Source organism: Amblyomma americanum, chromosome 6 (assembly GCF_052857255.1).
Source record: "Amblyomma americanum isolate KBUSLIRL-KWMA chromosome 6, ASM5285725v1, whole genome shotgun sequence".
NCBI classification, from domain to species: domain Eukaryota; kingdom Metazoa; phylum Arthropoda; class Arachnida; order Ixodida; family Ixodidae; genus Amblyomma; species Amblyomma americanum.
Window position 1 is genome coordinate 97557443 of NC_135502.1, and position 27112 is coordinate 97584554.

The 27112-nt window shown below is 45.6% G+C and overlaps 1 protein-coding gene across 1 annotated transcript; it reads right to left on the minus strand.

Moving 5' to 3' along the window:
• Positions 1-6787: 6787 nt before the first annotated feature.
• LOC144093909 (cytochrome P450 3A24-like) lies at positions 6788-26268 on the minus strand. Its single transcript, XM_077627661.1, has 14 exons — positions 25904-26268; positions 25372-25468; positions 25118-25170; positions 21811-21907; positions 20278-20394; positions 18664-18752; positions 16330-16475; positions 13770-13879; positions 13348-13492; positions 10501-10661; positions 9232-9323; positions 8562-8705; positions 8271-8433; positions 6788-7065 (listed from the first exon to the last, which is right to left on the minus strand). The coding sequence occupies exons 1-14, from the start codon at positions 25963-25965 to the stop codon at positions 6988-6990; spliced, it is 1554 nt and encodes a 517-aa protein (XP_077483787.1). The 5' UTR covers positions 25966-26268; the 3' UTR covers positions 6788-6987.
• Between the last annotated feature and the right edge of the window lie 844 nt (positions 26269-27112).

The window sequence follows — 27112 nt, forward strand, 5'->3', positions numbered from 1 at the left end:
GGCCCGCCGCCAAATTGGCGGCCTCTCGGGCAGACATCGCCCTCCTCTTTAACACCACCCTTCCCGTGGCCTCTACACATTGTGCCTTCTGGTCAGCGCCATCGATACACACCTCGTCATCATCTGCAGGACGTTTCAAAGGTGCGGTGCTGTCCATGTCTTCCTCTGAGACAGCCAAGGCCTCGGCCCACGAACCCGAGGGGAGCACATCACTCGCTGCCACACTGACAGCCGACAGAGAACCTGACACGCCAGAGATCGACGCCACACACGTCTCACCGTTACCCTCCAACGACGAAGCAGAATCAGCATCAGAGGAGGATGCGTTTTTTTTTTATGGAGGAAAAACGCTAAGGCGCCCGTGTGCTGTGCGATGTCAGTGCACGTTAAAGATCCCCAGGTGGTCGAAATTATTCCGGAGCCCTCCACTACGGACCTATTTGTTCCTCTCTTCTTTCACTCCCTCCTTTATCCCTTCCCTTACGGCGCGGTTCAGGTGTCCAACGATATATGAGACAGATACTGCGCCATTTCCTTTCCACCAAAAAAACCAATTATTATCAGAGGAGGATCGACGAGCATTCACTGGCTGTATCGCCGCGACTGACTCCACAGGAGGCATATCCGGACGTTGACCTGTGGCAACGAGGTGTTCCTGTGCAGCAAGCACAGCAGTCTCTGTAACACTCACGGGGGGGCCCGGGTCCGGCGGTTTTCGTCCTGGAGGCGTGGATGCTAGATGGCCAGTCGCTTCATATTCCGTGTTGTTTTGAGGTGTTGAAGTCTTCTGTTCCCCATCTATTCGATGCTCATGACTTAGTTCTCCGGTCGCGTCCACAACCTCAGACACATCCATAATGTGTTCTGATGCCACGTCATCTTCCCGTGACCACTGGCCTTGACGCAGCCTGTCAGCGTAACTCAAGACACAGTTCTCCGCAGTATGGCCAAAGCGTCGGCACTGAGTGCATCGAGGCGTGCGACACTGGCGCCGGACATGTCCAACCCGGCTACATCGGAGGCACAGTGGAGGTCTCCCTGGGATAAGGACTAATGCCTGCACTCCATAAACATTAAGTGTGTGTGGAATGGTGCTAGCTGACACTCCATCCTTGAGTGTGAGGGAGAGTTCACGGTTCGCCGTTTCCATATGCTCCATCCCTGGGCACCGCCACTTTTCACGCTCCACATACTGGACCGTGCCATAAGGCTCTAATGCTTCCACAATCCTCCGGTGTTCCATATAGCGGGGAAGCCAAAGGAGCTTAACCTTGACGTTCTTAGTATCCGGGTCAAACACCATGCACCGCAGTCCTTTGACAGGAAACTCCGCTTTGTTAACAAGCTTCTGTTTGTAAGAACTACTCTCGCAGGTAACCATCCACACGTGGCTCATTTGGTATTGACCAATGCACAAAATTTCCCGGAGATCCAATATCTGTGCGAGTGCGTCACGGAAGTCAGGTGCTCGGTACGGGCGACCCTTAAGGTCAGCATGCAGGAAAACGGTATTAAGGACAACATTACCGGTTGGCAATCGGGGAAGGACAACTTTGTACGAGTCCGTAGTGTCCTGAGACGTCGGTAGACCTCGGCCAACGGCCGATGCGCTGTTTCCAGCATGGAGCATGTTGAAGCACAGCCGCTCAGAACGGCTTCTCAGAACGGAGTCCGCCACGACAACTCAAGGTTTAGTAATGAATAACGGCGCATCTAGTGAATGCACTCTTCCGATTGAGAAGGCGCCGCGCTGTCGTTGCTTATATCCTGGCCTAATAGAGCGAGGCCATCAGCAATTTTTTCCGTTCCTCCTTCGGAAGTGCGCCACACTGTTCGCACTTTGTGAAGTGGAGCCTCTTCGCAAGCGACGCCGCCGTTTGTGAGCAGGCTGCATTGCTAGCGCGTCGCATGTTGAAGCAAGTCGCGGAGATCTTTACCTGTTTCGAGCACTTATTCGTTGACAGCCCGGACAATGTACATGTCGTTAGTCAGATCGGCGTGGCGTCATTCAGTAGCTACCCTTGGTGCTCTTCAGGCGTGGCTGAACATGTTGACAGAACTGCAAAAAGTTTCTGACGACGAACGCCCACGTTTTGAGCAAGAAACTTTCCTTTGATTCGTAAACTCGGAAATTTCTCCTGATCACTTGCGATCTGAATTAACAAGCTCTTACTCTTCATACTTAGAATATGACTCATGAGGTCCTGAGCGTCGTCAGATCGGCCTGGAGTCAGTCGGTAGCTACGCTTGGTGCTCTTCAGGCGTGGCTGAACATGTTTCTGAATGTCGGAGCACTTGGCCGCTGACATGGAGCTGGAGGAAAGCCAGTTGCGTGCTTCGGATTGCGTCGACGAAAATGGCAGTACAATGGGGCTCGATGCTCTTGTATTCCCACACGTGATCGTTGATAACGTGCTGTACAAGTTTTTTTTTCAATTTATTCAATTAATGAGGAAAACACTGCGTGATTGTCGATAAACACGCAGTGAAACATAGACAGGATGGTTACAGCTGTGTAAAGCGAGATTAAGCGACAACTGCTAAGGAGGTATTTATATTTCACAATATTATGAGACAGAGAAGATTCGAGTGACTTCATATCTATGTTGTTTGAGAATGCTCTTATTAGTTTTACATTCACACTCGTTTATAGAGTAGCTCACCTCCCTAGTTCGCGGCTCTCGGCGCGCAGCTCCACGAATGAGCCTGTCAAATGTAGGCGCCATGCCCTTCCGGCATACCTTTCCGCCTCCTTCTAGGGTAACTACCCTCCAGGTGGTTCCCTTGGCAACTACACTCTTCGTGCGCTTTACGCTCTCACTCCTTCTACTGCAAGCTTTCCTATGCGCCTGCCATGACCTCCTCTTTCAACGGTAACCATCCTCCGGTTGACGATTCCGCCACACTCGCCACATTCTGCTCCTCGCACGCTAACCGCCTTGCGGACGGTTCCCATGGTAGCCACCCTTCGGTTACGCCTTCCTACACTCTCGACTTGCTTTCCCCCTACCGCGGTAACCATGGTTCTCCTTCCAGGGTAACTACACCCGCGGCAACCACCCACCGGCGGCCCCTTCCTACGATTTCGCCATACCCTCATCCTTCCATGGGTATCACCTTCCGGATGGCTCCGGTGGTGACCATCCACGGGTTACTCATCTCTCCGCTAACGTAATACCTAAGCCGTCTACGGTATCACCCTCCGAGTGGTTCCCATAGCAATGCACCCACTAGTTACGCCGGCGTCTACTACGACTACTACTGCTACGCCTGTAGCGGCAACACCGGTTGCACGCAGCACGGGCTGTATGCCACCGCCGGCCGGCGAATACGACCCGAGGAGCATCCGAGTTCGACTCCTGCCTAAGGCTGGTGCCTCGCGCTAGTCTGTTCTACCTGGCTCAAGGCAGCCTATCTTTCCCTGACGCTAGTGCCAATAAAGCAGCCATTGCTTCCATGATCCCGGACTCGTACTGGTTGGCGCGACACTATTAATTCTAATACTTCCACTACGACTCGAAAAACAGGAACGGGTGTTTAATGGCTGTCGCTGTGAAATCATGCAACAAACAGCTGCTCCTGCTTACTTTTCCGAGAAGTGTTTATGTTTAAGGTGCCACTACCACTGCTTGGAAAAGTGGGTATTTGACCCCACGTTGAGAAAAAAGAAAAATACCCCATGTCATGGCGCTCTTTGGCCACAGATGCCCTTGCGCCATAAAAATCCATAATCATCATCACTACCACTTGCGCCTGCCTGTCACGTCAAACACACACTGGTAACATCGCACGAAACCCTCAATCAGTTTAAGCGTGTTCGTGGTAGGGTACTTGGGGCCGATTATCTTGCACCGCTTTGGTTCGATTCAGACGATTTCAACTCGCTTCACCATTTGGCGTCTTCTGCCGCCGGCCGATAAATGGATTTCCCTGCTTACCGTGCACGACTGCCGCTCCGCAGTCAAGGGCAATTGCAACCCTCCCCGCGCAAATGGTTCTCTCCTGCGAGGTCACGTAGTACACGGGGGAGGGCAACCATGCAGAGCTGAGAGAAAACTGGGAGGGAGTTGGACGAAAACGAAAAAGTGGATCCAACAGGCCTAGGAGGTTTCTCACACAACGTCCATGCGCGTTGTACGTTGTTTGTTCAAAGGGGGTGCGGGCTCTGTCCATATGGTCGCACCGTTAACGGCCCTACAGCGGCGTTGGTGCGGAGTCACGCAAGTTGTGTTTATAAGCAGTATCGGCGCGACTGTACCGAGTGGAGTCCGGCGTACGCATTGTGATCCGTGCTTACGTACGCTTCGCATGGGCTCGTCCACAGGTTGTCACGCTCAAAGAGAAACAGTGGTTTAAAGAAAAAAGCGTGGTGCATCTGTGGACGCCGTATTGTGCAGTCGTCAGGACAGATTTCTAGAGCTCCGCAGTGCCACTCCCGGCGAGCGCTGTGTAAATTTTTTCGCGAAGCAACTTTAAAGTGGTGCGTTCACTTTTGTCATGACTTTTATTCTTCTGTGCACGTCGCGCGCTTACTTTCGGCGCAGATGATGGTAATTTGTCACCGTAGAAGACGGCTGGATCTTAAGAACCTTGTCATCACCTACTGTGTCATGAATTCACGTCAACGAATAACCTGCACAGCGTGAGAAATGGGATAAGTGTGGTAACTGTGCTTGATTTTTCTGTTCAGAAACGAGCTCAGAGAACATGTGGATATGTTACTATTTTTTCGAAATATCTGGCATAAATGCTCGAAGCAAACATTTGGTAGACGCATAATGGCAATAATAAGTATATCGCACGCCCATCAGGTGTATTATCTCGCTGTTGTTCCTTCGCTCTGCAGCGCCTTCACCGGCGATCGCTGGTGATCGCAAATGGGCACCGGTAAGCTGGCAATGGTGACGGTAGTCCCTTCACTGTGCTGGCGCATGCTCTGGTGCCTCCACCAGGTGTCATCTGTAAATGTCGCCCGTGCAGGCCACAGTCCACCGTTCCAGTGCTCTAGACAGCTGTGCTGACGGCTGTGCATGGAAACGACAGCTGTGGGTCATCGCGTGGGGAAAGTGTCGTGAAATGCCTTATTGTTAACATGGTTCAATATCATCATCAGCTGTTCCTGCAACAACTAGACCGCCCGGTCTTGTCCTGTGTGCTTCGTCCAGCAAGTTTAAGTACTTTGAATATGCATTTAAGTACGTGACGTGGTGAAAACATTTAGTTGCTTTTGTTTTGTTGCACTGGGATGGAAAAATTGGACCAACGCTGACGCTCTCTTTCATTGGCGATCATGCCGTAATGCTAACGATTTTAATACTACTAAGGCAGCTACTAATGCCGATACTACGGCAACCGCTACTTCTTTTACTAATACTGCTACTGCAACTTCTGCCACTGTGTATACAACTTCTACTACTTGTACAATACTAGCACCAGTACCGCCGTGATGTGGTGTTGTATATTCTCCAGAATTGGCCGGTGACTTTTTATTATCGCGCGCTCGTTAAGAAAAGGGAATTGGAGACTTCCGCTGATGCACAACTCATGTAACTGTACTTCGCTCTAGTAAAATTTGTCTGCTCGGTGTTTTCACTGCTGGTTTAGTTGTTAGCCGAGAAGTGGAGGCCGTTTTAGTGCAAGAAGCTGTCGTCCGTGCAAACGGTAATGTGATCACAACGCTGGGGCGATTACGTGCAGGAAAGTGAGATTTTTGATGTCGGCTTTGGGCTCAAATATAATGTGCAATTCTTACAGGCAGTTAGACTATTTTTCGCTTAACATAGACTTCCAAACCGAGATAGTTTGTTGCGAACAGTTTCTACACTGAGGGCTCAAATGAAAGAAAACACATGAGAGCGGTGACGACGAAGCTTGTGTTTTTAACTATTGTGTTCTGCCGCTGGTACATAAAAGGCCTGGTCCATGGAGGAGGTGCGGGGATGGGGGGGGGGGGGGGGGGGGTCTATGTCATAATATAAGAATTACTATGTCAGTCATTCTTATTATTAGTCATTCAGTGTCAGTATCAGTGTCAGCCATTCTTGTTATCATAAGGATACGTTCTCAATTTCAAGAGCCAGTTTGAAAACAAGTACTCGAGTTCGGGCTAGTTGATTTATATGTGTTTGATATATGTGCGCCCCATAGATGATATGTGTGCGCCGCATAGTATTAACTTTTAACGTGGATTAGGAAGAGACAAAGGACGGGCAACACACTGCCAAATGAAGGATTATTCTGCACTTTAAGGAAAAGAAAAAAAAAACTACGAAAAATACCTTAGCAGAGATATTCATGTTAGTAAAAGCATATTTATTCAAAATCTGTTTTTCCTTGCCTACCCCATGAACCTGAGAAGTATTTAGATGGTAGGTTAGGAAGGCAGTACGTCGCTAAAAGGCATGTAGCAATAATGAAATAAAAAATAGCTATCATGTACACTTTGTCCATTTCCGCTACTCTGCATAGAGCCTTTAGTGCTCGAATGCTTGTTATCATAAGGATACTTTCTCAATCTCAAGAGCCAGTTTGGAAACTCATTCTTTAGCTACATCACTTCCGCTACCGGGTCTAGCTCAGCTGTGGCCTCTGAACCCACTTTGGTTATTTTGCTCTCAAGAAGAGTATTTGTGCCTTCGAAATTAAAATAGTAAGAGCTAGTATTGAGCTTCCCCTGGCTAAAAGCTGCGTATTTTGCAGTCCGTACTTTAGCCGTCGTGTTCCCGTTTCATTTCTTGCTGACAGTACACGCAATCTGAGTTTGTGCCTCGCAAGAAAGCTCTTTACGAACACGCTAACACACTTTATTCCCACAGCAATGTACACAGTTACCTTAGAGGGTGTTACATATCACGTAGCGGAAGTATGATAGTGCAGAACCAATAAAATGGTTATTGTTTCTTAATACACGCCAGGCTGTCAAGGAGTCGCTGTTTCGATGACTTCCGACATTGATGCGATGAATCCAAGAAGAAATGATCCGTCCCGCTACTCTCGTTTTCTGACTCCCACTTTCATTCCCTTGGCAGCGAGCATACCGTACCCGCTGCGGAATTCCAGTGGAATCTGAAAGCATGGACAGCACATAACTTTTTTTAATAATCAGGAGGGAAGCCCAACTGCATAGCAACACCCCCATTCCGCACCGCAGCCTATAGACGGCCACAGTAACTAGGACATGTCAATACCTCAGAGCCCGGTGTATTGTTTCACGGAGAACTCTAGTTTGGGGTAGTTCGTTCATGGTTCACAAAGAAAACGGCGCGAAATACGGGAACAAAAGGGAAACAAACACGACAGGACCAGCGCCTCAGGCCTCGTTTGATGCTAGTTTTATTCAGTCGAAATGCGAAAACTTAAGTAATGTTACACCCTATTATCCACGGCGGTACCCAATGTTGTAGAACATCCTGAGCGTGTTTCTTGATCGTGCCGCTGCCTGGGCACTAGATGTATCTTAAGCAAAACTAGTGATGCGCAAAAAAATGGAAAGAGAAGAGGAAGACACAAATAACAGGACTGGCGCCGACTAATAACTGAAATTTTATTGAAAACGGCAGACTGAGCTTTAAATACAAACATGGCATCACATGGCCAAGTAGATAATGAATCGGCACAAGATTGTCTAACCAGCATCAAACCCACTGAAACGCTTATCACAGAAGGCGTGAAAAAACGTACAGCCCGAAAATCACGGAAGGCATGCGTAGTTACTCAAAAAGGTGGATGACTCGCGAAAAACAACAGAACAAGAGTCATATGGCAAAAGCTGAGTCAGGAAAGAGGTCATATCATAACAACAATACCCGTTTTCAAATACAATTTCAGTCGTTAGTCAGCGCCAGTCCTGTCTGTGTCTTGCTCTTCTGTCCCTGTTTTTTGAAGATGAACCACCGACCAGCCCACACCAAGATTTTGGCGAGATGTGTCTTATAGCGCACATGAACAAGGAAATCTCGTTGCGAATGCTAGGTCTCTACGCATGACCATTTCTGGTCATATGCGATAAGGATGCTATGTGCCCGAAGCATAGGCCCTAAGCATGTCTAAACCTTACGACGCATCTACACATAGCCAAGGTGGCATATGTGTGTGGCATATATGTGTGGCAGTATGTGTGGTTTAATGGCACGGAACCGAAAACTGGCAGACAGTAAGCCTCACCTATCCCATATTTGGGGCTGCACCCGACACTACCGTACTCGTTTCAGTTTCGAAGGAACTCCGCGAAACAAAGCAAATCTCAGTACGACAGGTGTGGGTACACTTACCTTTGTCTGTTCAGTGCGGACCAGCTGTACGTTTTTAATGGTATGGAGCACAGAAAGTTTCACTGTCTGCAGCGCGAAACGCATGGCGATGCAGTTGCGCGGACCAGCTCCGAATGGAAGGTATGTGTACGGATGAATGGAGGCCATGTTCTGTTCGTTGAACCTGGAACAAGGGTATTTACACCATTAGTGAGACCAAGAGCGTCTTGCAAAGTTTAAGCATCACTGGAGAAAACCGGACAGGATGGAAACTACAAGTGCGGTACAAAGATCGCGGCGATTATCCCTAACCTCTCAGGATTAAACGTTAGGGGGTCCGGGAAGTACTGCGGGTCGTGATGCAAGGCGTACACAGGAACTGCGACCATGTCGTCTTTTTTTACTTTGATGCCGGTGTCTCCGAAAATATAGTCTTGGCAAGGGGATCGCTCGACTCTGAAAACAGAATACAAGAAAAAAAAACAATGCATCACTCAACGATTGGACTATTGTTCGCAGAAGTAACTAGCATCTTGGCTGTATCGACATAACAGTGCTAACTCAGATTGCGTTGCTGAACATTTATATATTATGTTATAGAGCTTCGCACGACGTAATATTATTCGTACTTTGACATGTCTTAGAAATTTCTGAGAGATGTCATAACTGCATTTGGGGACTCGGAAAATTTGTGATTATTGGCCTAATAGAAAATTGTTCAAAAAGCGATGTCAGCCCATGATTTTTATGACTCAAAACTAGTCAGGCCTTATTAGATATAGTGATGAATTACATGAGGAGCAAGCAATATTCCTAACGTGCCTCTCTTTCTAACAGCGCTTGTCCTCCTTGCACGGCTTATGCGGCTTTGCTACTTTTGCCACAATGCACAATAATTAATTCCTTACTAGAGATCGCGTGTGGTATTCACCTTCACACAGAAAGCGATACCATCACCATCAGCAACAGCACCATACATTACCGGGGAACCGGTGGGTACATGCGGAGGGACTCCGAAACAACGCAGTGGAGGTACTTAAGCCTGCTGACAACATCAAAGCCCGGACGGTCACTCTGAAACAAAATTTAAGCTGTTTTTAAGAAACATGCAAAGGCATTCGCACCGGAACACTACCTGATTTGACATACATATATCTACGGCACTGTTACCCTAGCAGAATCAATGCATCATATTTAAGTAGCCGTGACTGATATGTGGTCAAACATAGCTGCCTAGTCCCGATGTACAGGCAGTTCCAAGTCACTGAAAGGTCACTGAAGGTCACTTCCAAGCCATGGAAAGTCTACCTCCTCAATGTATTCTCTCCCTCCCTCCGGCAGTGGAAGGAAGGAGAGGAAGCTTTAATATCAGGGAAGGGTAGAAAGGTCGGTAATAGGAGCATATCTCGGGCTTGATGCTCCATATTTATATTAAATTAAGCAAATCAACAGATAGCTAATAAGGAAGATGATTGCCTCATAACGCTATGAGCCCAACACAACATGGCAAGATCGGAACTCTGAGCACACGAAGCCGTGGAGTTCACCGATTTCGGAGCAGAAAAAGTGACTTGAGTTCAAACTTGGCGTTAAAGGTGTTGGTCAAAAAGTTTTCCTCGCCTCCTGTCTCTGCGCCTTCTTCATGTCTGCCCCGCAAAAGCAAGTCCCACTCGAGATAAGAAGTAGATTAACAGAATAGTTGTCCAGAAAAATTTTCTCAAAAGAAAATTGAGGCTCTGAGATTCAGTTCTCGCCAACCAGCGAAGTGATATTATGCACTGGTTGCTCAAGCTTGGAAGATAAAATACTCGAGAGAGCACCGAGGGCAGCGCTCATCTTTGTACAGAACAACTTATGAACTGTTAAGTGACAGACTGGAACGCGGGGGAGACACGAAACAGTAACTGCTATTTTACGTGAAATAAAAAGGAAGAACTGAATTACACTCTGTGCAGTACTAGCAAGCAAAACAGTTAACCAGTGGTCTATTAGCGTGGAAAAGAGAGTACGTTGTGAAGGAAGACGCCAGTTAGAGTGGCTGATAAATTGTGAAGGGGGCGGGGGGCAGGGGGGGGGGGGGAAACTAAAGCTTTTCTCCAATACTGGTATCGGCTAACGATTTTGGTCACTAGAAACTGAAGCTGCTGTAACCTCCTGTTACAGCAACTGCCAGGCATTACACGTTTGCAGCGATTGATACGAATAGACAAATAATAGTCAGTACAATTAGCGAAGAAATCGCGGTACCTACATGCGCCGCGAAACACTCGTCCACTTCCTTTCTGAGCTTCTCCTGCACGTCGGGATGAATGGCCAGCAGGTACAAGGTGAAGGCTATAGCACTCGCAGCCTTCTCTTGACCGGCGAGGAAGAACAGTATGCATTGCGCCATGGCCTCCTCTTCAGTAAGCTCTACAAATGAGGTTGTAGGGAAAACAACAATAATAAGATACGCTGGGTGTAATCACCTACGTATTCATCTCTGCATTGCAACCGCGGTGGCTCAGTGGTTGTGGTGCTCGGGAGTTGACCCGAAAGACGCGGTTCGATGCTGACCGCGGCGGTGGCATTTCGATGGAGGCGAAATGCAAAACGTTTACTGTGTGCGATGTCAGGGAACCTTAAAGGACCTCAGGTGTTCCAGATTAACCGGAGCCCACCGATACGGCACCCCTCATAATCTGTGTGGCTCTGAGGTCAAGTTAAAGCCCATAAACCAATCCAAACCATCATCACTGCTTTGACAGCTATTGTCACCCCCGCGTACGCTTCATGCCGTACCCTTACAGGTTCTTTAAACACCTATCCCTCCCCAATGGAGAAACCATATACCTAAACCACTAACACATGTCCCATGCAGCTAGAAATGAAATGCCACAAATTATTACTTGTTTTATTTGTCCTTCACTAATATTTTTGTTTACCGAAGGCGTCTATATCACGTTGTTATCTTCTCGAGATTAGCGAGCATATTGCTTTGGAGTCACCTTGAAAGTGCGGATCAAGTTTTACGATTGTCAAGATTGTCGTGGTCGTCTTAGGCGCTGTTACCTTTTGAGTTGGCTGCACATTAAAGTTAAATTTAGTGTGCTTATGTACATACCACACTTCTGTGGCGTTCTTTAAATCAACAACATAGCCAGAAGCACGTAAGCGTGGATACACACATGCAGAGTATACAATAAAATAACGAGGTAAATAGCAATCTAGTTGCACATTGTCTATGGCTGTGAATGAACAAATGCCATTTCAGACCGCTTATTTGACAAACGATGCTGATCTGATGAGTGCTGTATCTATGGGTTGTAGCACAACACAGGTTATCATTGCATGCCGAGCCCATCACCCCACGAGCAATCTCCCTCAAAATGTTTCTGAAATTAACGCATAGCTTTCCTTCAAAATTTTCTTGTTTTTTTAACGATGAACGACTAAATTTTAATTGAGCAATGTTTAAAAATACTTCAGTTGACTATAGGCAGCGTTTATGTGATGAAACTTGCACTTCTTTGTTTATTACTCCAACGTCGCAAGTAAAAAGACTGACTAGAAACTAGTGTTTCCATCACACGTTTTTCTTGATGGATGTGGGCTCCATTAGTGTTTCATTTTGAAGTGTTGCATTTCGCTACTCTTCCATGCTCATCACATACCGAGGATGGCAGACGTCGCATTATGTGCCACAGATGCACTATAATGCGAAAAATAATCGCACAAACGCCAACTGGCGCGAAGGCACGAGGATTTACACGCAGACAGAACTGGCGGCCACCACCGAGTTTATTTTTCGGAAAAAGCCACTTTTAAACCACACAGTAATGCACAAAACCATCAGAAAAAGAGAGTGAACGAGGATAAGATACACTCGCAAAGTAACATCAGCAGAGGTTTAAACGTGAATCATCTCTTCAAAAAAGATTCTTCATTTGAAAGTGGCAGGGATGGCTTGCTCACTTAAGAAGTGCCTCTTTGCTTTGTAAATGCTTCAGTCATTTTCATTTTCAATGCATTTTTTGGTCTACCCATGAATTTTGCTTTTTGGAACATAAGATAACACGTGAAACATTTACGATGAGTAGCCACCCGGCTGCCATAATCACTTTTCACCATTGTGCCGCCATTGGCTATGACAACCGCATGCTTACTTTACTGATTGTAAACGTTCTAGGTGTTCTCCGATGTTCGAAAAAACAAAAATTCATCGGTAAATCAAAGGATAAATTGTAAAGGAGAATAACAGAAGCATAGTTTATCAATCAAAGAGGCCCTTCTTTAGCGAGCAAGCCATCCCTGCCACTTTCAGATCAATAAATTTTTTTGAACGAACCTTCCACGTTTTAATCTCTGCTCACGTTACTTTGCGAGTGCATTTTATCCTCATTCACACTCGTTTTTTAATGCCTTTATTTATCCCTATGTGCTTTATAAGTGGCTTTGTACTAAAAATAAACTCAGTTGGCAGTTGGCGGGGTCGTGTCTCCGTTTATTAATCTCTGTGTTCTCGGGCCAGTTCGCATTTGTGCCAGCACAAACTAAAGTATTGCTATAATGTGAAGGAAACCACCAGTCACGAAAAGCGAGGAAAGCTTATCAGAATGTTTTTATTTTGCTCTTAATTTGTAGTGTTTATCAATGTGAAATTAGCAGTGCAACAGTTTTTAACCTCAAAGATAACTGATTAGAGAGCACAAGAACAAACGAACACTTACCATCTGTCGGATCACAAACCACGACCGCCGTATGTCGCGTGCGGTGCTCTACCAGCTGCTGAATCTTCAGTTCAGCCAAGGTGCATATACTATTTATGGTCTAATAGGACGCGCTTCGTTTATCGCTATGCTAAAGGGCGGCATAACCGGCATCACGCAGTTATCACACATCAGTACAGTTCCCGTTTAAAACTGCGATTAAAGCTACACATGAGGACATTTAGTTAATTGGCTTAGTTAATGTAAGGACGCACGTGACACAAGGGTTGGGGGAGGGGGGCTTGTATTTGGCCTTATAGCTGGCGGGCTGTCAATTCTTGAATTATTTTAATTGACTCCCCCCCCCCCCCCCCAAAAAAAAGTAGTTAAAGATATAATTGTCTTCATACTATGCTTTGTTGCTGCTGGGGTCCCTCCCTCAATCTCCGAGTCGAGGTTGAAAAGTCGATTGTCTCTGTCGGTGCTGCTTTCCGGTGGTGTTCCGCCTTTTTCTTCGTGTCCCTTCATGAGGAGTCCGAACAAGTTTTCTCTTTGCTGAGGAATTGACGAAAGAAAAGACATGACAATCAGCATGACGTGGACTTTCAGGAAACGGATGAAGCTTTCTTAACTCCTTGAATGAAAAGTAACGCAGAAGAGGCGAGCACGGGAGGAAGACTACACAAACACGAACGCTATTAACAACAGTTGTTAATAGCGTTCGTATTTCTGGTGCCTTCCTCCCGTGGTCGTCCCTTTTGCGCTACTTTTTCTTCAAGTATGTGTCACCAACTAGCCCAGCATTAAGTTTTACTGAACCACACTTTCTTACCTCGTCTGCTTTGTTCTTTACTATGCTCTGCAAGACGTTCCTAAAGAACTGGAGTGCGCCAGGCGGCAAAAGTGAAAGGCCTATCAACTTCGCGAACTTCGGGAAAATAACTGCAAATAGTAAAAAAAAAGAAGAAAACATTGAGTCACATTGAAGATATACATAAGAAACATTGAAGACATTAGCATTCGCTGAAGGAATTCGTTTACCATTTGTGTGGAATTGGCGTGTTAAAGGCATAAGTTACTAGCCGCGCCGAAGCTAGCTGCAAAATGTCACATCGCAAAGTTCCACTTCACGTGTACCTCACCTACTGACAGTATGACTTGCAAAGACTGCGATTGCTGCCTGAGACGCTAAGTTGACTCATCTCTGAGTTAATTTGGGTGCCGCCGGCTGTGACAGACGCTGGTTCGCCGCACATACAGGCGTCGTCAATCCGAAATCGTTCAGCCCGCTTATCCTATGCGCAGATGCGCAAACCGCTCCTGCAGAAAGCAGCTGCGGGTTGCTTTACCCGACCTCGGTTTCTTATCGTGGCTTGAATAATCAACGTAGTAGTGTACTTCTTACCACTTTGCTGTTCAGAATAATAATAATAATTGGTTTTCTGGGAAAGGAAATGGCGCAGTATCTGTCTTATATATCGTTGGACACCTGAACCGAGCCGTAAGAGAAGGGATAAAAGAGGGAATGAAAGGATGCTACTCAGAATTAAATTACACATTGTTGTGTCCTCCGCAACAGCAGAATATATGAACATTTTGCCTGCCTGCCATCAAACAAGTTGCCTTCCTGCAAGCTGCAGAAAACTTTTATATAGCTGCCTGCAGGTTCAGGACTCTCACTCTATATAGACAACTTATTTCTTGAGTAATTGTTTCTCTGCCTTTCGCGCCAGCCCACACAAAACTTGTAAAATGTGGATAGTAAAACTTTCTTTTCAAAATGCGCGCCAGAAATCCTGTAAGTACCGGTTGCAAGATAGCTTCAACAACCCGGTCGAGAGCTTGTCAAAAGCTGTTTACCCTCTGCACGCACTAATAGCCGTAGCAGGCTCAATGAATAAGAAACAAAGGCAACACGATGCGCAGACTACATCCAGCAACGAGCGCAGAAAAGTGGTCGTCAAGCCCTACATACATGATATCAGACACCGCCTCAAAAAGGTCGCGCAACGTGTAGGAGTGTAGGTTGTTTTCTGAGGGCCCAACAAACTTTCTGTCCTTTACTCAAAGGCCAAAAATCCTCGCAGCCCGCAGGTGTGAGCTAACACATGTCGAACAGTTCGTCCCTTGTGGCACATCTACTCTGTGCCTGCGTCATGTGGGAAGAGATAATATGGCCAAAATAGGCAGGTGCATCAACATTAAACTCAAAGAGCAGAGTAACTACGTCAGCAATTTAGCCATTTCCGGGCACCTCGTGAAACATTGCAAAAAATTTAAATGTAATGGGAACTGTGATGATGATTGTACTCCCAACTTAATCACTGCATCGTAGAGGTAGACTCTAGGAAAAGATCAGTTGTCCAGGGAAATTACTGAAATACTTCAGATGCACTACGCAAATGAACACTGCGTAAGCACACCTTCCATGCGTCGGAAATAGAGGTGCAATTTCTGAAGGGCACGAAAAGTGCTTAGTTTTTTCCACGTGCTTTTCCTGCTGCCGTTTTATAGCTAGCTTTCAACCGCACTTTTTACCTATGTTTTCCCGCCCTCCTGTTTTTCTTTAACCCATTTACCCGCTTTTTTTGCTATGGATTTTTTTTCATTTCAGCTGCTTCTTCTGTCTCGGCCCTTTACACCACCCTGCTGTGTATCGCTGTTTTTTTTTTTGTGATCGTGCAGCATTGCCCAAGCTTCACCCCTTTGTTTTAACCTTATAGATGTCTGGGCTTCGAAATAAAACTACAGTTGTTATTCAGCGCATGTGAATGTGCTTAGTTTAGTCCGTCGTCTTGTTCCCAGAGCTGTTAGTCAAGGCATGCAGTACCAACTAGACCGACACTTTGCTCTTGTGCTAGTTCAGAGGAGCGTCGCGCCAGCTGTAGCCAAGGGAGGGTGACCTAGGCCAAACCTAGCACAGCAACAACACATGCCGCCCATGCCCAACGACCCAGCAAAGCAAAACCATGAGCCAAGCAGGCTAAACACATCCTTTCGCACGTCTACTCGGTCTAACTACGGCAAAACCCAACTGTTTTTTTTTCTTGTTCTTACTATCTTCCGCCGTTGCTTCATAGCTGTGTCTCACACCGCGTATGTACAGTCCAGAGTATCAGGCTATAGCAGGCTGCCTCATGCCGAACTTTCCGCGTTTTCTACCCTCCGAATGAATTCTCCCTTCCTCTTTTCGATTCAGTGCAGTCAAATCGTAACCCCGTAATAACTTGCAAAAGTGACCACAGTCAACTATCCTTTAGGCGGATACAAACGAGCTTCTAAGTTTAGGAAACTAACTAAACAGAAGAAATGACAATATTGCTCAAAGTGAATTTTTTTTTACGCAAAGTGCGGCGGCAGCATAAGACTGAGATGCATCGCGGCTCACTCACTGATCAGCAGCAGACGAGGTGTGACGCCTTTGCCGAGGATCTGCTTCGACCGAGTGACGAACTCGTTCTCTTTGTCTGAGTGAGAGTCCAGCTTCGTGGCGAAGACGCATCTCGCGGTCACGTCCAGCGTGTAGTCCCAGAAGAACCTTTGCCGTGTAAGCAGCAAGGAATGAGGCGAACGTCTGACACAGCGCTATGTTAGTTATTGGTTCGGTTTGAAGATGTCCATGAATCGTTTTTTGAATTCGGTTTTAACAAGAAAAGATGAATATTCTTTACATGCACGCCAAATGTACCTGCCTCTAAAGTAGGATCTACACACGGTCGCAGCAGAAAATTAAGCGCGAAAACTAGGAGCGTTGAACAATCAAATAATTGGATCAAATACTACAACTGTGCATTTTGAGGCATCGATCCGTGACCACAGATGCTTATGCGGAGGCCTGGAGGCTCAATCTTCTCGACCAGCTTGGTCTGGTCGAGTAGCGCTGTTGTTTTCGCCCATTTTCAGCACTCACAAAGGGCGTTTACTTAGTTAAGTATCTTTTTCTAGTGCATAGAAGTACACTGAAAACGTTTGGAAGTGTAGCAAACCATTACTAGCGCAAAACCATGCATAAGCGTCGTAGAGTAACCTCTATCCATATACGAGGCTTTACCAAAATGGCTGCCGCCATGGTTAGCGAGAATGTGGAAAGGCTGCGCATAGGAATACCGACGTAGCTTTCTCTCCGATACGCCTAGCCACACGGTAGCCGGGGTTGTAACTGCATGTGCCGGTCAGCTAATGTTTTATTATTGCGGCCAGTAGTTTTCCTCTAACTCATCATAATTGCAGAGGACAACCTGTACCAGCGTTATTGGAAACATTTTTTATTTGAAAAAATCAGCTACAAGAGCCTCATTTCTCTGACTGCGAAAACGGACCGAGACTAAAATCAAAAGTATACACAAGACGCTCTGAAGCCTGAACCAGTGGAGCGGCGAATCTTCAGCTCATGTGTCCTGGTGCATTTGCCTTCAATGTCTTTTTTCTCTCTTCATCTATCGCTTTCATCTTTATCCGGTCCTCAACAGAGTTGTTTGGATGTACACTGAGTAGTGGGACAATTTCTACTGTCTCAATTTCTACTGGGAAGAATAAATTTCTACTGGCATCGCAGAGCGCACATGCACCTTTCGCCTGTCGAAAGTATGGCGGCTACTTCAAAGGCGAGATGAAAACGCCGTCGTCGGCGTCGTCAAGAGCACGACATCTCAATTCTCTATCTATTGCTCTGGAGAGGCGAAAAGTGTTTTGTAGAGCTTTTTTGCCCTGCACTCGAGGGGGAAGTCCGACCAACACTCGTCCCGAGAGATGGCGCTAGCCAGCTGCCTCTCCCAGTCTACCTGGATGAGCTGAAACAAAGCTTCACGTCACGCGGACGAGCTAATTAAAGCCTTCGATATTGGAGGAAGCTTCGACTACAATTACCGATCAGCTCGAGTGCGATCTTCTTAGAGTACGACGGTCGAGAGCTTCGACGAGCAGCGCAAGTGGCAACACCATCGCGAGCTACAAAAAAAAAAAGGCGGCTGTCTTCAAATGCATTTCTGTAGTGGGTAGTAGGGCCTTTCCAAGGAGTAACCCTCAAACAACACTGGCATAAAACGCAGTAAGGGGCGCTTAACAGCTGTCGTTGTGGAACAGAAAGATACCCATCGAAAGTAAGCGTTCAGCGGCAAGCGTGTAATTGTCTATGAGCACTCAACATGAACAGGCTGTCAGTAACTGCACAATCGACTACACAGTAAGGACGCAAATGCACTGCTCGTAAATGGAAACAGTACAAATAATTATCTCCTTACATGTTCCTTTCACTGCCTCTTGATCGCACCTTCCACGCTCTTCGCCCATCATCCGAATAACGCCTGACAGATATAGCCGCATTCGTCCACATCCAGCGATATTTTGCAATAAGGATACGATGTTTTCCTTAGGCTTAACCATATGCTTGTCATATGTTCCAGACCATGACCAAGACTGGCAATCTTCAGCAGCCACTGAACGTAGATGTTACACTAGCAGGTGTGAATACGGAACACTAATAATAATAATTGGTTTTTGGGGAAAGGAAATGGCGCAGTATCTGTCTCATATTTCTTTGGAACACGAGAAGTGAAATCACGAAAGACGTGTCAGATACAGCCGAAGAATAATATTTCGCGTGCATGTGCCATTCATCAACGCGGACGTTTCATCCCGCTATCGTGTACATGTGCAAGACTTAGTATTAACAATCGATGTTTTTTTTTTCATGCCGTCTAAGCGAATAAACAAAAGCATTATCTTACTGCTTCAAGTCAATGTCTTCTTCTCTGGACGCGACGCCTTTTATGTGTTCCGTTGTCAGTAAGGCACAATCTTCGATCAAGGAAATCATCTGCGTGACGTGAAACAAAATAGTCAAAGCTTAGAATAATGAAACTGAATAAGGAATCATTCATTTATTACTACCCACTCCAAGAGGACTACGACCCATTTTTTTAGAGTACAAAGTTTCTTTGAAAGCTGTATAGCTTTTTATCGTAGCCATGTGGCTGCACTTGAGTCGATCGCAATGCGTTATTACTCCTTTATTTAAACTAAATTTTCTCCCACAGGATACCCCTCAACATACTGCACTACGATTGAGACTATCGCAACTATCATTGGGATTTGTGAGCTCGCTGCGAGATCATAATGAATTTGTTCGATGGAAGCTATGTGTGAGTGCAATAACAACCATCAGCCGCAGCACTCTAAAATCTAGACTTGTGACGAATTATGTCAGGTGTCTTGAAGACGTTTACTCGAGTTCTCGTTTTGAACTACCCATACCGTGAAGATAGATGGCTAAAGTTGCCTTGGAAGAGACAATTGCTTGCGCAGTACGCCAAGCGTGTAGCGTACCTCGCATAATAAACTTTGTTTTTTTTCTGTTATTCTCCCTATCCGATGGTAGAGACCTACCCAAGATCTACCCAGAGGCATGCTGACCAGCCCATCATTAAAAAATCTCAGCAAGAAATGCGCGGCGTTTGGTCTTAGGATTCACTGATCATGGAAGCTATATGCACTCTGCTCAGGGCGAGCGGCTTACAGCAAGCTACAAATGTCGGGAGAAAACAGGGAGTCTCAGAAACAACAACTAAATATAAGCATTCATTTTTCAACACGTCAAGTAAAAATGCGCATACTGAGGAGGTCAATTGATCAAACATTATTTGAACAAAGACGTAGCGATAAAGCAGTACTTAAAAGGCAAGAACAGGACGGGCACTACTTCTATTTTTACCTTTTAAACGTGGTTTTTTAACGCTGTTCTTTGTTCAGATATTATGTGAAATAACTTTTCTGTGGATCACATGGAGAGGATAGCCAGTGCCTTCAACATAGGCAAATATGGTTAGCGATTAACCATTTATGCATTTTTACATCTAAGCGGTGGGTTATAGAGCACGAAAAAGGGGTGAGCTTCGGATAAATTCCATTCCTCTGCGTATTTTTAACATGGAGTGATGCACCAAGAAGTAACTGAAAACTTCCTGTATCCGACCCAAAAATTCTTACTTCAGGCCCTTCGCCCCTGCAGCAGCTTCAAAACTCAGGAATTTGCAAATCTTAGTCAATTTCGTTCCTTGAAGTTCCCTGAAACTCCGTAGAAATTTATCTGTTGGCAGACTTTACGCCTCAAATTTTCCGGGAGAAAATTCTTTGAATGAAACATCGTAGTTGAAATTCCCAGATGTCTCAGTTAAAGGGCTTTCCGGCCTATCCCCTCGGACGACGCATGGCTTCCGCGGCCGGAATTGCACCCGCAACATCTAGCAGGAGCAGCCGAATGCCGCAGCCAAAAAGCCACTGCTGCGGGTCTGTATGCACTGAAGATGCACTAAAGATGAAAGGTACAAATGGATTCCGGACACCTTTCGTAGATTCGCAGTGGAGAACGCCGGAATCGAAGCAGGGCGAACCTTCTGCCAAATCTCCACATCAGCCATACTCATCACATTGTCCAGGAGGGGCTCATTGAAGTTGGCTGTCTGTCAAGAGGAAAAAACGACCGAGATAAGATCTCGGGCAAGCACTTGGTCACTACTCACTAATAATGAATGAAATATATCTTCATCCACAAGACCTAAGTAAATTCTGCTGCAAGGCTTAAGCCTTTATAAGACATCGGATAAAGTCGTATTGAAGAAAAGATACTGTCCTGACATTCAAACAGCTTTTGTGCAACTTCATGGGAGTGGTCGAGCCTAGATGCTTAAAACGGGCTTTTTTGGTTGGTGCCCGTGGCTGATGTGCTCCTGGTACACTTGCGTGGACTCTCTGTGGGCCCCAGTGTGTGTCGAGCATTAGTTCAGCACTTTGTCACGGCGACAGTACCCCAGAGAAAGCAGTACATGCTGCGTACAACAGCGGTATTTTTAGCACACCAACGTGCACACCGCGCTATGGGAAGAGACCAGCTTCAGAATAAGCAAGTCGGGGATTGCTGGGTAGAAGGCAATCGCGGGCATAATGTGTGTACCTTGTTGGTGTGCTGGTTGATGAGAAGCTGGCACAGAGAAGAATTCTTCAAAAGACGAAAAAGCGCTTAGTGGCCGTCGAAGTTCACGGCGTGCAGATTGTTTCTTTTTTTAGCGTCAATTCTTCCATCACAACTGAGAATTGCTGAGAGGGCTTTACCGAGCAAATAATTTATTCTTCGTGACATATTTACTCTTCGTGACATATATTAGGCGGTCCAGAATGACGCAAATGTATGTGTGTGTGTGTGGGGGGGGGGGGGGGGGGGTTCGTGTGGTCGCGTTGAACACGTTCGCACTTGTAGATACGGCGGCGAAGTCGACGTCCGCTCCTAAATTGTCTGCTCCGGCAGCAGTGCGGTGGGTTCAGTTATACTGCGCTAGAAACGACTACTGTAGCACCTTCAGTCTGCATGGCTATGGGCGGAGATATGACTGGTTTTTGCAAACCGCTCAGACATGGTGTGTCATGGGGTGGTGTCAGAGGATGGAAGACTCCGGAATGGCGTCTCTTGCGTTTCATTATTGGAAAAGAGTCCGACAAATAACGAGAAATGTAGGGCTGAAAGAACTTTCTACACAGCAATCAGACAGTACACCAGCGTAAAAGCAAAATTAGGCACTCTGACTACTGCGGTACCGGGCAAAATCGTGCCGCAAGAATTATGAAGCATAGAGTCAAGGTTGCTGAGTGAAACCTATTTTGCATATTCGGAGGGGCGGTTACATTGATTCAGATGCAACTTCGGCTGATATAGTGTGACGTAAATAGCTTTCCAGCAATCCTTAGTCACGTTGGACATTTCGTAAAGATTGAGGTGTCACATATTATAAGCAAATCCACACTCTGCCTCTGAGAAAGTGCCGATTTTCAAAAGATACAGGGCCAGAATAATAGCAATAGTTATCTTTCCAGGTTGTACCCACCCTTCGGTTCGGCAGAGACTTGAAATCCTTCACTAAGACATCCTTCACCAGTTTTGGGTCTGCGACAAACAGCACAGCCTTGCCCAACTCGAAAACACTGTGGGAACAAAGGAAAACATTATAGGCAGGGGCAAAAAATCTTAACATTTGGTAGTATTTTCGCGGAACATCTCGACGTGGTCGCACATTGGTACCCGCTTAAAATATCTTTACGCGTATAATTTGAGGCGCTTATCTTGGTCATGATCTTTGAATTCCATTATTTTTGATCACAATATATATATATATATATATATATATATATATATATATATATATATATATATATATATATATATATATATATATATATATATATATATATATATATATATATATATATATATATATATATATATTATTCTCTGCTCCTATAAGTTTGCAGCAGGAAAGTCGCAAACATTGTGACAAAAGGAAGTCCAATAGGGCAGTTTTAACGACAATAACGGGCCAAGAAGACATAAGAGCCTGAGGCTTATATTTTTTCTCAGTATTGATCGGCCGTTCTGGCCGATAATTTTTGTTTAGCTGTTGAAATCACGAATAGTTTCAAAATTTCGAAGAGGCGAAATTTGACAGAGACTTAATAAAAAAACAAACTCCGATTTTTAAGAGTTTGTCTGCAACATTTTCAGTGATGGTGATATTATATATTATATTTTATTGAACTATAAAATTAAGGGCCTAACACACATAATTTTTTTTGTTTCGTTACGATTACACGATATTGTGCGTTGAAAACACGACAGTTATGAATTCGACTTTGAAATGAGCGCGTGAGGTTGCATTTTAGTTAGCACAATAGCAGATTCTCAGAAAATACCTTGAATACATGTTTTTGCTTGTGAGCCCACTTGTAATTATATTCGACGTTAATATAAGTTACTTTATTGCCGTAATCATGTATTCATTGTTAGGAAGCCAACATTTACCAAAATGAAAGAGGTTAGAGGAATGTTTCTATTTTTTTAAATTTGTGGTTCTGCTCAATGATGTAATCTTTTTATTGCTTAAAGATAACTGACTAGAAAGAAGAACCAAATGCAAACACAAGCCGCCGTTTGAATTCAAACCTACGACCTCCAGTTTTCGCGTCCGGTGCTCTACCAACTCGGCTACGGTGACGGCTGCCCAGTTTTCTGTTTAATTTTCCACTGGTGAACACTATAAACTTAAAAAAAATAGACGCATTCCCCTACGCTCGTTGGTTTCTGTGGCTATTGGCTTCCTTCAATATGTGTCATAACGAGGCCCCATTTCCGTTCCCTTATCAGCTCAGCATACCTGTACACAGGGTTGCCACGTAATAATTTACACAATTTTTAAAAATAGGTTTTCTGAGTTATAGGAGCGTTTTTTCTGCACACACTACTAACAAAAAAAACACCCAAATGGGAGTAATTGGCTTGTCCTCTAGCGCACACCCAAAATGATGTTTTATTTACTCCGTATTAATGGAGTAATTTATTTACTCCCTTATACAGATCTACGGGAGAGTAATTTGTTTACTGCCCACAGAAATGGAGCCAAAAATGGCGTCGTGTTTATTTATCCTTATTGAGGCTCATTCTTACAGCAGTTCCAGCTGCGGAAACGGGCAGTAGCTACGGGGGCCGCCGGCAACCCTACTTAGGAAGCTGCGCTGCCCTAATGTGAACCCGCGTCACGCGTTCTTTTCACCGTCTGCAAGCCCAGCGGCGGCATAGGCGGATGCGACAGGAGTCGTCTGTTTGTCGTCTGCTTTTGTTGTACAAGCTCGCTTGGTTGTCTAGTGATAGTAGATAAAGGGATTTAGCATTAGAAACAATAGTTCAGTAATAGAAAGGAGTAGCGTTAAGGCTTTACATTTCACTATGACTGAGGGATGTAGCCTCATCAGCTCAATCAAAAGCTCAGCGTTGAAAATACGTTCTACCACAGTTACATGTTATACAACGCACAATAATCTGCGCACACACCTCGAGAACCACAAAAAAAATAAGCTTTGAGAATTAGGCCTATGCGGGGGCTCTAACGGGTAACAACGCTAACAAATGAAGGTCAGGTAGGGTTAGAGCATTCGAGATTTCACAAGAGCAGTTCAGTAATGTAGCTAACTGTAGCGGAAAACGGCAACAGGCTTATATATTGTACCGCGACAGGGGCCCGTGAAGGCACAGAAGTGAGCAGAGATCCAGCGACTATGGTAACCAGGGGGTCGTCACTCACCGTCATTATCAGACGACTGACCAGAAGCAGACGAGACGCTAGGTAGCGGGGCGGATGGCGCAAAACGGTGTTATTCTTACTCCAATAGGGACTTGGGGCGCATTGACGCCCAGAAGCTCTACTAAAAAAGTTATATTGAGAAAAAGCCTCCTTTATAGCCCATTATTTAGTGAAGGGAGTAAAACAGGTCCTTTAGCTCATTTTTACTTCATATTGATGGAGTAAATGTTTTCGCATATCGAGTATAAAGGGTGGCGCAAACCATTTAAACTCCCAGTTGGGTTTATTCTTGTTCACAGTGTACCAATGTCGCCAATGTAGTACATCAGAATACAGCTAAGGCGTGCTAACTAGCAGGCTGGTTAACAAATATTGCATAGTTAACTTTCTAACTATTACTGTTAGTCTCTTTATTTACTGAGAGGCGTGTAGCCCACCGTAGGTAATATCGATCTCAGATTATAGAATTTCCAAAACGCGGTAACCCTCGGCGCTGTGGCCCAACAAATTTTGGCTATTTCGACGAGTTACGTCCACTGGAGAGGTTGCTTTGACTGCAAGCTTCTCGAAAGCGCAGCATTTTGACGCGATGCAGCCCAAATTTGCTGGTCCACAGCGCCGAGGGTAACCGCATTATCGAAATTCTAATAACTGATATGTATATTACGGTGGGCTACAGCCTCTCAGTAATTAAGGACCCAAACAGTAATAATTAAAAAATTAGCTATTCAATATAAATTAAGCAGCCTGCTAGATAGCACTTCTTAGCTATATTGTAATGGACTGCACCGTTGACAATTATATGCTGAAAAAAGTGCTCTTCTAACTCGAAAAGCCTATATTTCAAAATTACATAGTCTTAGGTGAAACACCCTGTATATCGCTTCAGCAGGCACTGAAGAGATCAAAAAGTGATGCATCGGTGCTATCAAACCTCAAGGATATCAGCCAGAAGCTTAAGAGTTTCCTTTGTGATTGCCTCTGTCAATGAAACTGTCCTACGTCACGAAGAAACCATATGAGAAAGCAAAAGGCTGTGATGCATAAGTGAAGAACTCACCCGAAAATCTTCCCATATTTCTTATACCTTGCTGTATCCATCTCGTGCATTGGCTATAAAAAAAATTATACACATAATCGCATGAGCGATTAAACAATGTACCTCCCGGTTCCTTCATAAACCCGAAGTCGAATCTGTTTAAAAGTATGACTGCTAGTTTGCGATTAAATCGCTGTGTACGATATCTGCCCTATAAAGACATTTATTACTTGGTGTATCTGGCATGCATGAGAACACCAGGGTGTTCTACTCACCGTGAAGAAAAGTTTGAAAGTGGAGCCAAAGAAAACGCTGAATGGCTCCGACGCAACATTCTGGCTCTTCCAGTAGTTGCGCTTGCGTGATGCGTACCTTGAGCACAAAAGTAAGAAAACACAGAGGCTTAGCGATGTATGGTCTTGCTTATGGCTGGTCGTACTCCTCCTCATTGATTTGTTCTCGGTAAACCAGCGGCTAGGATGACGAATTCTCTTGTGAGCGCTTGTTTTCGGACACTGTTTGGGTACATGTCAGCGCCATAGTCTTCCAAGACTATGACTGCATTTCTCCTGTCAAATTTAAGTCCTCATGCTTGCCTCCAGTGCAAAAGGGGTGCTTCAGGCTAAGTGGCTTGCTGGTTATCTCTTGAGAATGTAGCTAACGCCTGCTTAATACATTTCTTGGGATATTGAGAGTCGCCACATTTCTCAGTCAGTTGAGTAATACATTGCAGACCATGCGTTATGTTTCCCAGAAATGCAACGTTTTGAAATTAAACTATGATAAAAAGAAACGTGGAGTACTCACAGGTAGAAAAGCACGCATGCCGTCGCAGCTGTGATGCTCCATTCCGCCAAACCAAGGTGCATGGCCGCTACGGGTCCGACAACGGCCGACGCTTCGTGCAGGATTGATGGGCGTAGACCTTGCTACAGTCTGGTTGTTCAACAAACCCCCTACGCCAAGTTTAAGATTGCAGCAGCGCAATCGTTTTGAGACGAACGACTTGCAACGTTTTGGAACCGTTGACCGGAGAGCTCTCGATGTAGTGCATGCACGTGCACAGAAGTAATCAATGAAATCGCCGACGTCACATCAGCTGCAGACTGCCCACACGATTGTGTTTACGGGCGAACCCTCCCTGGCGGGCAGACGGAAAGCGAGGGCGCGAAAGGAGAGAGGGCGCGTCGGAAGCCTCGTCCTCAGCTCCCAGCTGGGTCGACACGAATGTGTTATATCTGTTCACATAGAGCCGATGTACGCCGTTCGCTACTTTGAGGTTCTTTGCCGAAAAACTTCACTGCCCCGGGTGCGAACCCGACCGCTGTGGCAGTGTTTCGATGGAGGCGAAACGCAAAGGCGTCCGTCTGCTGTGCAATATCAGGGCGCGTTCAAGATCCCCAGGTGGTCGAAATTATTCCGGAGCCCCTCCACTACGGCACCTCTTTCTTTCTTTCTTCTTTCGCCCCCTCCTTTATCCCTTCACCTACGGCGCGGTTGAGGTGTCCGCCGATATGTGAGACAGATACTGCGCCATTTCCTTTCCCCAAGAACCTATTTTCCACGAATGAAAGTGAACTTCATTTCCTCTGCATGTCGAAAGTGTCAGAAGGTGTCTCTGCAGAGAGAGACGCTGCAGGCAACGCAAAGGTAGGTGAATACAGTTTTAGGCGAGTTCGTACAGAACCGAAACGGACCGCCATCCGAAAAATACGCAGAGAAGGGAAGGAGAACATGCAGAGAACAAATGCCTTTGTGCTGTGGACTTCCTTTGTGTCTTCTCCGCGCTTTTAGAGGCGGGTGTTTTGTTTATTAAAGCATTTGGAATCATAATTAATTCATTAGCATTAGAAGGATCTCTGCAGGTGAAAATGGCGACCGCCGTCTGCTACTTGCAATCTGCTACCTGTATAATCGTATTATATATAAAGTATATAAAGAATCGTAGAATGCCTACTCGGATGTAACTAACTTTAGTGCGTTAACCTCGGATATACCAAACTTAAGTATGCTACC

Excerpts from the sequence above, each read along its gene's own strand:
- LOC144093909 (XM_077627661.1), bottom strand. The coding sequence starts at position 25,965 with ATGCACCTTGGTTTGGCGGAATGGAGCATCACAGCTGCGACGGCATGC. Across the intron at positions 20,395-21,810 it reads AGTCTCTGCCGAACCGAAGG|ACAGCCAACTTCAATGAGCC; the intron begins GTGGGTACAACC and ends TCCTCTTGACAG. Across the intron at positions 13,493-13,769 it reads TAAAGAACAAAGCAGACGAG|CAAAGAGAAAACTTGTTCGG; the intron begins GTAAGAAAGTGT and ends TCAATTCCTCAG.